Genomic DNA, 12,239 nt, shown 5'->3' on the forward strand with positions numbered 1-12,239 from the left:
GTACCGTGCCACTGGGGACTGTTTTCCCAGTAGCGTTGGGTTCCCTTCGGGGGTCTTAGGGTCCCAGCTCCAAGGATGGAGCCTCTGTAACCAACACTCTGGGGAGGGCTGGGTGTGACTGAGATTTTATGTAGAACAGGAAGGGACAGCATTTCACATGAGTTGTCTCACTCAGGGATGTACCCACAACATGTAGATAACACAGGACTCCTCACGGCTATTGACCTGCTCTAACCACTAGACCCAACCCCTCCCAGAGCTGGAGACAGAACCCAGGGTCCTCAATCCCAGCCACCTAATGGACTAGCCCATTAGACCCCACTCATCTCCCAGAGGTGGGGACAGAACCCAGGCATCCTGCCTCCAGCCCCCCTGCTCTAACCCACAAGGCCCCCCACTCTTGGCTGGGAGTTGTATCATTTGTGACTCAGCCTCTGTTGTGAGCTAACATAACTGGATTATCACTAGGTCATGGTGCAGCCCCCTGTCAGGAAAGGAATTGTGAGAATTACAGGCCCTTCCTCTTCATGGGGTCCTGCCTCAATAGATGAGCTCCTGGCCAAGCATCTAGTGCATTAGAGTGAGGGGCTGTAAGCCAGGACTCCTGGGTTCTATGCCAGGCTCTGGGAGGGAGTGGGGCTAGTTTCAAAGCAATGGTTGTTGCTTAGCTGGTTTCTTTGCTAAGACAGTGTCCAATCATCATTTCCGTTCATGGTTTGCAGCTTTTGGATCTCAGAGCAGGTGGGGGTGGAGCATGTAGAAGACACAGAGTAAAGGGGAGTGAACTCAACACACAGGGGAGAGCTCCGGGGTGCAGGGGACAGATACACGGATGCTTTGCTGGCCAAACACACGCCATCTGAGGCTCTCTCTGCACCTGGTCTGTGTTTCCATCACCTGCTGAACAGGTGAGTTGAGATAATGGGCAGAGGGCTCTGTGTTGGGTCTAAAGGGGAATTTCGTTGCTAAGGCCCCCTAGAAGCCAAAGAAATTTGCTATTGTAAAGGCAAACCAGTGGGACTCCCTGCCCCTGGGTATCAGTGGGGTTAGACTATGAAACTCCCTGCCACTGAGTAAGAGTGGTGTTCGCCTGTGAGACTCCCTGCCACTGGGTATCAGTGGGATTCCCATGGGGCACTCAATAGACAGAAGTAGTAGGTAAGGTCTGTGATATGGGTGAATTTTTTCCCTTATTTCATGTCAGTCAGACGAGTTGGTCCCCATTTACAAAGCTCTATGCCAGTGGTTCTCAACCTTTCCAGACTACTCTACCCTTTGCAGGAGTCTGATTTGTCTTGCGTACCCCCAAGTTTTACCTCACTTCAAAACTACTTGCTTACAAAATCAGACGGAAAAATACTACAGTGTCACAGCTACACTATTACTGAACAATTGCTGACTTTCTCATTTTCCCCATATAATTCGAAATGAATTGGAGTATGAATGTTGTACTGACATTTCAGTGTATAGTATAAAGAGCAGTTTAAGCAACTAATTGTATGAAATTGTAGTTTGTACTGACTTTGCTAGTGCTTTTTATGTGGCCTGCTGTAAAACTAGGCAAATATCTAGATGAGTTGATGTACCCCCTGACAGACCTCTGTGTACGCCCACCCCTGGCTGAGCACCTCTGGTCTAAGCCACAAGACCCCAATTTCCTCCCACAGCACAGGAGTTCTGACCTCCACCCCACTCCCAGAGCTGGGAATAGAAACCAGGAGTCCTGGCTCCCGGCCTGCCCTTCTTTAACCATTAGGCCAGTCTGCAGAGCACAGAGGACTCCATGCTAACAAGGCCGTGAGGGGCGCAGTTCCTGACGGAGGCAATAGCCCAGAGGACCCTGCTGCAGGACTGGCAGCACGGCTGTGGGACAGAGCAGCAGCAGCTTGAGGCTTCCTGTGCTACAATAAGAGTAAGGTCCCTGCACACTCTCATTAGTCAGAGTGTAGCAGCAATTCCTGTGACAGCCAGATGAGTACAAGAGACAGGGTGGGGGAAGGGTGGCTTTTTCCACCTTGTAGCAGTGAGCTCCACCGGCACCAGCTCAACAGAATGGATCCCCACCTCCCTAAGCCAGCCAGTCGCTGCCCTGGAGCCAGATTGGAACCAGGGCCTCCTGGAGGGGAAGGCCCCATATCCACTTCCCCACCCCTCTAAGCCAGCCTGTCCTCCAGATCCCAGCAACATAGTATTATCAGAATAGCTGTGTATTTGATCTACTAAACTGTTTCTGTCCCCACTCCTCCTCATCTACTATCCTTTTTCCCTCTGCCCATAGTTCTACCTTATAGCAGTGAGTTTACACTGGCTATGGCCCAGTTGCTGAGAATACCTAGCCTGGAATTTCTGGAGGACCAGAGGGCACCCAGAGATATCCTCTCCAATGGTGCCTTCCTAACCCCCTCTTATTACTCCCTTCCTCCTCTTCCCCTCCCCCTTTTCCTCATGTCTGTCGTCCCTTCTAACCCCTCTTCTGTCTCTCCCCAGGTCACCATGGACCAAGGCAACACGACTCTCCTACCAACCACTGGGGCAAATTCCACTCAGATCCCAGCACTTGTGAGCGCTGCTCACCTGGCCACAGCCGTGTTGCTCTTCATCACCTTCCTGGTGGGTGTGTTGGGGAACGGGTTGTACCTGTGGGTGCTGGGACTGAAGATGAGGAGGACGGTGACCACGCTTTGGTTCCTTCACCTAGTCTCCTGCTACCTTCTCTTCACCCTGCTGATCCCCTTCTTTGCCGTCTACGTCCTCCTGGGTTTCCACTGGGTCTTCGGCATGGCCTTGTGCAAGTTCCTCAACACCTGCATCTCTTTGGGCATGTTCACCTCCGTCTTCCTTCTCACCCTCATCAGCCTAGACCGCTACATCCTCACTCACCATCCCATCTGGTTCCGGTATCACCGCACCGTGTCCCGAGCTCAGAAGCTGGCGGTGGGTGTGTGGCTGGCCTCCTTTGCTCTCAGCGCTCCCTACCTGGCTTTCCGGGAGACCCAGGTGGTGGACGGGGGCAGAATCATCTGCATCAACAATTACGCCCTCTCCACAGACTGGAACAGAACCGAAATGCAGTACCTGGAGAGACGGGTCCACCAGGCTATCTTCATGGTCCGGTTCCTACTGGGCTTCCTGCTGCCCTTCTGCACCATCGCGGTATGCTATGGCAGGGTGGGGCTGAAGATGAAGAAGAAGAAGCTTGCGTGGACTAGGAAGCCCTTCAAAGTCATGGTGGCTTCAATGGTTTCCTTCTTTCTCAGCTGGCTGCCCTACCACCTCTACCAGAGCTTGAACTTCTACAAGAAGGAGGTGCCAGAGTCAGTGATGGGTGCTCTTTTGGTCATTTACACCTTCACGTCCTGCTTCAATGCCTGCTTCACCCCCATTCTCTACCTCTTTGTGGGCGAGAAGTTCTGGCAGGTCTTCAAGACGTCTCTTCTCACTCTGGTCAAAGCAGCTTTTGTTGATGATCTCGGCAGCAGTGTCCCCGAGTATAGTGGAAGACATTGGTCTGAAGTTGAGAACACAAAACTGGAGATGGTCTGAAGTTGTCCAGACTTAGGGAGAGTTGAAAACTTGCCATGCCAGTTGTTCCTAGATCCCTGATGGTTCTAAAACGTGATGGGTCCCAGGTATCTCACTGTTTATAAATGCTGCAGTGTCCCTTGATTCTAGATTCCCTGCTCTCTCCAGAATCCCATGTGTTCTAGGTCTCCCAATTATTTCACACTTAATGGCACCAATGGCACTGAAGGGAGTGGCTAGACTGTGGACTGCAGTTTGCCACTGTGGGAGTGGCCGGACAGTAGATCCCTCTGGAAGGGGGGCACATAGAGTGTGGCACAGCCAGGGGGCAGTGTCACTGAAGGAGGATGCCATCGTCCTGGGAGTGATGTGGGTCCAGGAACAGAGGTGACAGCAGGGAAGTCATCACCAGAAGAGGGCACAGTGCTAATTCCCTGGACAGCCAGCAGGAGGCACCGCAGTGGTGAGTCGTGCCCCGTCACTCTGTTCATCTGGGAAACTCTGCAGAAATAGTTCTAGAAACTCCTGGGTTACAAGAGACTCTATTAAAAAAAAAAACTATGGAAGCTAGAGCCTGTTACAAGTAAGACCCCTCAGGGCAGAATATCTGGAATTGAGAACATTCTACGCTTTGAGTCCAAACTACCTGGAATCACATGTACATGGAAGGCTACAGAACAGAGCAGTGGGAGTCACTCCCTGGAGAAGGGAGGAGGACTGTCTGCCTGGGAGGAGGAAGGCAGCAAGCCCCCTGGGCAGAGCAGTGCGGCAGGCAGAGACCCAGGGAGCTAAAGGCAGCTCCTGGCAGGCTGTAGGGATCTGCAGACTGAGGCACTGACACAAGGGCAAAGAGGGTGCTGGAGCCACTGAAGGAGGTGACTAGACCGTGGACTGCAGTTTGCCACTGAAGGCAGTGGCTGGACAGTAGACTACAGGTCCCTCTGGAAGGTGGGGGGACATCGAGTGTAGCACAGCCAGGGGGCAGTGTCACTGTAGGAGGATGCCATCGTCCTGGGAGTGTCGTGGGTCCAGGAACAGAGGTCACAGCAGGGAAGTCATCACCAGAGGAGGGCACAGCGCTAATTCCCTGGAGGCACCGCAGTGATGAGTCGTGCCTCATCACTCTGTTCATCTGGGAAACCCTCCAAAAATAGAAGCATAACAAATAATCGCCAATTATTTTGGAATATGAAGCCTGTAAGGCAGTAGGGCATGGAGTGAACTGGCGAGATCCTCAGCCAGTGTCAATCAGTGTAGCTCTGTTGACTTCACTTCCGAGTTCTCAGGTTCTTCTCCTGCCTCTGGGAGACCCCTGGGGTCTAGCAGGGTAGAGTGGGGGGCTAGGAGCAAGGACTCCTCAGTTCAATCCCCAGTTGTGGGAACGCAGTGGTCTCTAGCAGTTAGAGCAAACTTAGTAACACCAAAACATTTAGTGAATTAGTATCAAGTTTGCCAAATTGTTTCTCTCAGTCACCAAAAATCTGACATTTTCAAATGAAACATTTTGATTTTCTTTTTTGAAATGGCTTTGTCTTGAAGTGTACTTCAATTTTATTTAAAATATGTAAAATTAAAAAAAAATTAAAATAAAATTAATGGAGATATCCTATCGCCTAGAACTGGGAGGGACCTTGAAAGATCATCAAGTCCAGCCCCCTGCCTTCACTAGTAGGACCAAGTACTGATTTTGCCCTAGATCCCTAAGTGGCCCCCTCAAGGATTGAACTCACAATCCTGGGTTTAGCAGGCCAATGCTCAAACCACTGAGCTATCCCTCCCCCCTAAGCTCACCAAAAAACAAACAAACAAAAAAACATTTTGTTTGGACTGAAACACTTTTCATTTGCCAAAAAAAATCATTTGGGGTCATCTCCAAATAAGTGGAATAAACAGAGTTTTTGGAATAAACAGAGACCCGAAGAATCTGTTATTGGCACAGGACTTGCATGCCATCAGTGGTCCCAATTCAGCCCTGTTGTGGCTGAAGAGACCAAGTCAAACGTGATAATAAAGACAAGAACACAAACATCTCCATCTCTAGATCAAAAGAGCAGTGGCTGTGTCTCTAGGCCCCCTTGTGTCAGCTCAGCGTGGGTGTTACCCTCAATTTCCGGTGGAAGCCGTACCTTGCAGAGGGGTGAATTGCTATTAAGCACAAGTGCAAAGAAGTTTGAGGAGTTTGCAGTCCGGCTGTCCTGGCCCTTGGTCCTATTGCATAGCTGATCTCAGGGGCCGTACGGGTTCGATGTTTCCTTAAATTCTGCCTCTTTGCTACTTCCCCTTGCTCTGCACCGAGAACATTATAACTACCTGAAAATGTTCAATCAGCACGTGCCGGGGTGGAGGGGGAGCCTGTATCATGGGAACCAAATGACCCCAATTTGCATTAAAAACCCCACCCCTGCTTCCATTGCAGAGTGCTGTTTTTCAAGGCAGTTTCCCCATGCATGGGGGCATCAGTGCAATTTGTGAATATGAACAGGAGCTCATCGTCAGGGGGCTGCATCTCATGAAGTCCCCGATGAAACAACCACCCTTTGCTCCAGCAGAGCTGTAAGCAGAGTCTGTATGAGCTCTCTCCTGACATCTAGTGGTGAGCAGTGGAAAAAGTCATCAGAAACTGATCTCGTTTGCATGGACACACCCACTCCACCTAGGTGCTCAGCATGATGGGATTGCTTGCCCAAATGATCACTTGTGGCTGGTTTTGGATTCCCAGTCTCCTTGTTATGGGGGCAGGAGTAATAAAGGGTTATTATCCTTGTTGTGTGAAGCAAGGGCAGCAGAACTGTATCTGGCATTCCCCCAACAGAGGGTGTACCTGGCACACCCTCAACTAAAAAGCAATGAGTGGAGAAAGGGTGGGGACAAGTACTTGTATGTGGGTGCTGGTCTAGGGCCACAGACACTGTTTGTTGTTTTGTCTCTCTATGATGTAATATAAGAGCTAATTTAGACTTAATTGAGAGTTATCTTACATGCTGCAGAGCTGAACTCACTGATACTTAGGTCTAATATTTTGGGACAGTGTCTGTATTGCAAGAGACTGGATAGTGTACACCAGCAGTAAGGATCCCCACTAACAGCTGAAATCACTGAGAGCTCTGATAAGTGTGTGTGTCGGGGGGGGGGGCCTGAAGACATCTTGGCGAGTGGGCAGATGGCAGACAGGTGTGATAAGTGGCCAGCAAGGTGGCTGGTGGAGAGGTGCGGCAAGTGGCTAGCAGGGTGGCTAGCAGAGAAGTGAGGCCAGCAGGGCTGCTGGTGGAGAGGTGTGGCAAGCGGCCAGCAGAGAAGCTGGTGAAGAGGGCCAGGGCAGACCCCTGCAGAGGCACGGCAATTGGCTGTTGGGGTGACAAGCGAGTGCCAGAGCAGTGCAGTGTGTAAAGTGCCTCCTTGCCCCCCTCCCACCTTCCACACAGGGTGGGAGGTGAACTCTGCAGATGAACCTCTGAAGTCTGGCGCTCCACTGGCCAAGGACAGCAACTATGAGTGGGGTACAGAGGAGGGACGGGCACGTTAAAGGGACATTGGGGGTTGGTGGACTTAAGATGCTGAGGGGAAAAGGACACTGCGCAACCTACTTGGGGGTGGGTCTTTTACTCATGGTTTGTGTTTATGAACCCTAGTTGTGGTGTTTTCCCAAATTAATGCTGAGTTACTTCTCTCCTTTTATTAAAAGTTTTTGCTACACTCAGACTCTGCTTGCAAGAGGGTAAGTATTACTTCTGAGAGGCGCCCAGAGGGTGGTGTGTAATTGTCCCAGGTCACTGGGTGGGGGCTCAACCGGGTTTTGTGTTGTATTGTTGAAAAGGAACCCCTAGATACTGAACCAGGCCTTTGTTGCTGCTGGCTCCACCTAGCAGAAAGGTTACACAAGTCGATGCGAGTCTGCATCTGGTTTTCAGAGCGGTGTGAAAAAATTAAGAACGGCTCCTTTTCATACGGCTTTAACTGAGGGTTCCCAACCCCTGAAATCTGCCCTATTCACTCCATCACCGTCTTGCTCAGAGACAGCCAGATTCAAGTGACGCTGAGTGGGCGTGTGGATTTCAGAGCACTTTGACTCATAGGTTCTGACATGAAAAGTTTTCTCCACAGGCGCAGATGGAGGAGCGCCCTTAGCAAATCTGCTCTGGGAGTCCCAGACCTTGGGCAGTTTTGAGCTCAGCGTCGGCAGCACCCGGTTGCAAGTGGCCCCCTGAATCTGACAGCCCTTTCCTCTCTGAATGATCTCATCCAACCCCAGGGCATCAGCCCAGCCACACAAGTATGTATGTATGTATAATATATATATACTCATATACATACACACGGAGACACGCACAAAAACAGGTATTTAAAAACCCAATAGTACCCTATGAGTTCTAGACATTGTAGTGGTTCTTGAACCTCTTTGATCCTAGGTCTGACAATGTTTTTTTAAAACCCAAACTGGTCCTCTGTGGTCTAGGATGTCATATAGGAGGTCAGAAACTAGACTATATAGGACCTGTTTGGGTTTTAAAATGTTGACAGACCTAGAACCCAAGATGTTCAAGAACCAGCCAAATATCTAGAATGCATAGGATCCTATTGACTTTTGAAACATACAGGGGCTTGGAAAACATGATCATAGAATCAGAGAAGTTTAGGGTTGGAAGAGACCTCAGGAGGTCATCTAGTCCAAACCCCTGTTCAAAGCAGGACCAACCCCAACTAAATCATCACAGCCAGGGCTTTGTCAAACTGGACCTTAAAAACCTCTAAGGATGAAGGTTCCATCACCTCCCTAGGTAACCCATTCCAGTGCTTCACTACCCTCCTACTGAAATAGTTTTTCCTAATATCCAATATAGCCCTCCCCAACTGCAACTTGAGACCATTGCTCTTTGTTCTGTCATCTGACACAACTGAGAACAGTCTAGCTTCATCCTCTTTGGAACCCCCCTAGAGGTAGTTGAAGGCTGCTATCAAATCCCCCCTCACTCTTCTCTTATGCAGACTACCTAAGACCAGTTCCCTCAGCCTCTACTCGGAAGTCATGTGCCCCAGGCCCCTAATCATTTTCGTTGCCCTCTGCTGGACTCTCTCCAGTTTGTCCACATCCTTTCTGTAGTGGGGGGTCCCAAATTGGATACAATACTCCAGATGTGCCTCACCAGTGCCGAATAGAAGGGAATAATCACTTCCCTCAATCTGCTGGCAATGCTTCTACTAATGGAGCCCAATATGCCATTACCCTTTATATCAACAAGGGCACACTGTTGACTCATATCCAGCTTCTTGTCCACTGTAATACCCAGGTCCTTTTCTACAGAATTGCCGCTTAGCCAGTTGGTCCCCAGCCTGTAGCAGTGCACGGGATTCTTCCCTCTGAAGTGCAGGACTCTGCACTTGTCCTTGTTGAACCTCATCAGATTTCTTTTGGCCCAATCCTCCAATTTATCTAGGTCACTTTGGACCCTATCCCTTCTCTCTGGCATATCTACCTCTCCCCCCAGCTTATTGTCATCCACGAACTTACTGAGGGTGCAATCCATCCCATCATCCAGGTCATGAATGAAGATGTTGAACTGTCACTTGTGACTCAACATGTGTGGTACCCCAAACTGAAAATGCCAAGGTCAGAGTGGGATGCAAAAAAGGAGTGCAGATTCTCCCAAAACTAGTAGTTAACATTGTAGTTAGATTCCCCAACCAGTCACACAGTGTGATCCTGGTCCCCCACATGGATTATAGAGAAGCCAAAAAAAAAAAATTGCACGGGCACCTTTATTGCATTCCAGTCGCAGGCTCCCAGTCAGCAAATAACTCCAGTATAGTGAGAAGTTACTTAAAACTCTATTCACTATACAAAATGTTCTGGTCCCCATAGGGTCAGCCACATTACCAGATCAATACTAGTTTGGATCTTACCCAAAATGCCATGCTGCCAGCCAATCCTTTCATATCTAAAAACTAAAGGTTTTATTATAAACTAAAAGAAAAGAAAGAGAGGATTGTTGTTAAATGGTCAAAGCAATCAGATACGTACATATGATTTCTGAATCCATAGTTCAGGTTCCTAGCAGCACTGGTGAGTTTGCTGGCTTGTAAAGTTCTTCTGGAACACACCCAAAACTTGCATGGGTCTGTCAGTCCTTTGTTCAAAGCTTCAGTTTGTAGAGAAGTTGCTCCAGAGGTGAGAAGCAGGGTTGAAGATAAAATGGAGAAGATGCAGCTGCCTTTTTATATGTTTGCCACATGGCTTGTACATCTTCTGTCCCAAACAAAAGCTCCCACCATATGAGCATGGAAAAGCACTTAGAGTCCGCTGTCCACAGACATCTCTCTACATGTACTGCTGACTCATAGGTGTGGCCCCTGGCTTCTCTCAATGGGCTCATTGTACAGCTGATTCCCCTGGCTGGGCCATCCAACAGGCTGGATAGTGCACATGCCAAAGTGTCTGGGGGTGTCACCCAGATACACAGCACAAGTTGGAGATATCAATATACCGCACATATTTATAACTCGTGATACGAAGATGACACATACATATAAATCAGCTTAGCATATTTAGCAAATCACAACTCTAAGGTGGTTGTGGCTGTTCCTCCTCCATCTGGGAGGCAGGCCCTGCCCCCTCTCTGCAACACTGCTGGAAGGGCACAGTTCAGGGCGATTTGGGACTGGGTCTCTGTCACTCAGTGGTGTAGAGCAGTAATTAGTTAGGGGCCCAGGCCCTCTGATAGGGCAGGGCACCAAACAACTAGAAGGCTCTGGCCTGCAATCAATGTAAAGCAGCAGTGTCTATAAGCCCAGGCCCTCAGGCAGGGCAAAGCAGGGCAGCAAACAGGGGGCTCTGGCCTGCAGTCAGGACAGAGCAGTAATGAGTCTATAAGACCAGAACCTCAGGCAGGGAGGGGCACCAAACAGTCAGGGGTTCTGGCTCTGGTGAACCGCCAACAAATGCAGAACTTTTGCCTAGAGTGGGAGCCTGCCACCCCTGGGTGAGGTGGCAGCGGGTAGGGAGACCTGGGCTCACCCAACTCTATCAGGTCCAGCCCAGGGCCCTAACAGTGGTGGAGTGGTACACCAATAGGTCAGCAGAGAAATCCTGAGGCAACACACTGGCCAGCTGTTAGTCAGCAACACAGCCAAATTATATTCAGCTCCCCAGGCAACTTCCTACACTCCTGTTCAGGGGGAAGGGTGGAAATACCTGGGTCCCAGGATTGTTGTTCTTCCCACCAAGATAAAACAGCTAATGGCAGCCCCAGCAACTCCTCAGTATCTCCAGTGACAGGCAGCTCTGGCAGTTCCTCCAGATCTGAAGCACTAGAGCAGTCACTGTTGGGTCCAAGCTCCGGCACCATGTGGGAGACATCCTTCCCCTCCAGCAGCTCCTCTCCAACTGAGCTGGAGGGCCTGCCTTTTATCATTCTGGTTCCTTTCCCGCCCATCTGCTTTCAGTGAGATGAGCATGGGTGTCCTGCTTCTGCCCACCAGGGGGCAGTTGTGACTGTCTCTCCAGCCATCTGGAAAGGAGGCTACATTACGTTGCCAGAATAACTTTTCCATTGAAACCTTACGTGGCATATCTTGTATGAGTCACTGCAATTTCATAATATTATGAATGGTCACCCACATTCAATACAGCATCACAGTTACTAGCTTGGACGTTACCTCTTCACCACCCTGAAGTGTTCACGGGCAGGGGGTTTCTCTGGAGCCATTCTTTGTCCTGATGGCTTGTTTTCCTTACCAGCTGCTCTTAAATTAAGGCAGAGCCTCCCCACACTAAATATCCCAGTGATCGGGTCACATGGTGTTCGCAATTATTTCAGCGCTGCCGCAAAAAACTGATAGAAACTACGTAGTTAAAGCAACACCTGGGAATTATTATTATTTATTTATTTTCAGAACTGCTGGGAGCCCCAGTCCTGACCCAGGACCCCACTGTGCTATGTGCTGTACAAACACAGAGCAAAAAGACAGTCCGTGTCCCAGAAAATCCACAATGGATAGAGACCTGTGCTGGCACACAGGAGAGCTGGGTTTGTTCCCGGTTCTGCCACTGGACGGACCAAAGGTTCTAATGGGTGGCCTTGGACAAGTCACATCCCCACTCTGTGCCTCAGTTTTGCCATTTGTAAAAATGGGAAGACTGTTACTGACCTCCTTCCTAAAGATCTTTGAGATCTACTGATGACAAATACAAGAGAAGAGCTAGATATTGGTATTATAATACACAGACTGTTCTATAATATACTACACCTAATGGATTTTAAACTATTTGGAAATCTAGAACCATGATGAAACTTTTAGCAAACAATCTGAAACCTGTTGTATTCTATGTGGTTTGAAATCATTCTAGAATCCAGTGATGTCCTTGATCCAGTTGGGATTCTAGAACCCATGAACTTTGAGTTTGAACAAATTGAGAGGCTTAGAATAAATGAAATTCCAGAGCCAGCTAGTGATGCAGAATCCAAGAGAGTCCATTAAGTTAGAACACAGTCAGAGACCTAAAACAAAGAAGATTCTGGAGCTGGCTACTGATCTGCTGCCATTGATGACCCATTGAGTTTGAAAATACTGAGAAACCTAGAATTCATGGGAATCTAGAATCCAGGGACCCTGCAGGGTATATAAACATTGACATAGCTGGAACACATCAGCTTTTAGAAACATTAGGGATCTAGGAACAACTGGGATGGCAAGTTTTCAACTCTCCCTAAGTCTGGCCACCT

General features: G+C 49.2%; 1 protein-coding gene across 1 annotated transcript; it reads left to right on the top strand.

Moving 5' to 3' along the window:
* The first annotated feature begins 2,493 nt into the window (after window positions 1-2,493).
* Window positions 2,494-4,045, top strand: LOC101949576 (probable G-protein coupled receptor 33). The gene has a single exon (XM_005293932.5). It carries the CDS (start codon window positions 2,494-2,496, stop codon window positions 3,541-3,543), a length of 1,050 nt encoding a protein of 349 aa, XP_005293989.3. The 3' UTR covers window positions 3,544-4,045.
* Window positions 4,046-12,239: the final 8,194 nt, after the last annotated feature.

This window comes from Chrysemys picta, chromosome 20, assembly GCF_011386835.1.
Source record: "Chrysemys picta bellii isolate R12L10 chromosome 20, ASM1138683v2, whole genome shotgun sequence".
NCBI classification, from domain to species: domain Eukaryota; kingdom Metazoa; phylum Chordata; order Testudines; family Emydidae; genus Chrysemys; species Chrysemys picta.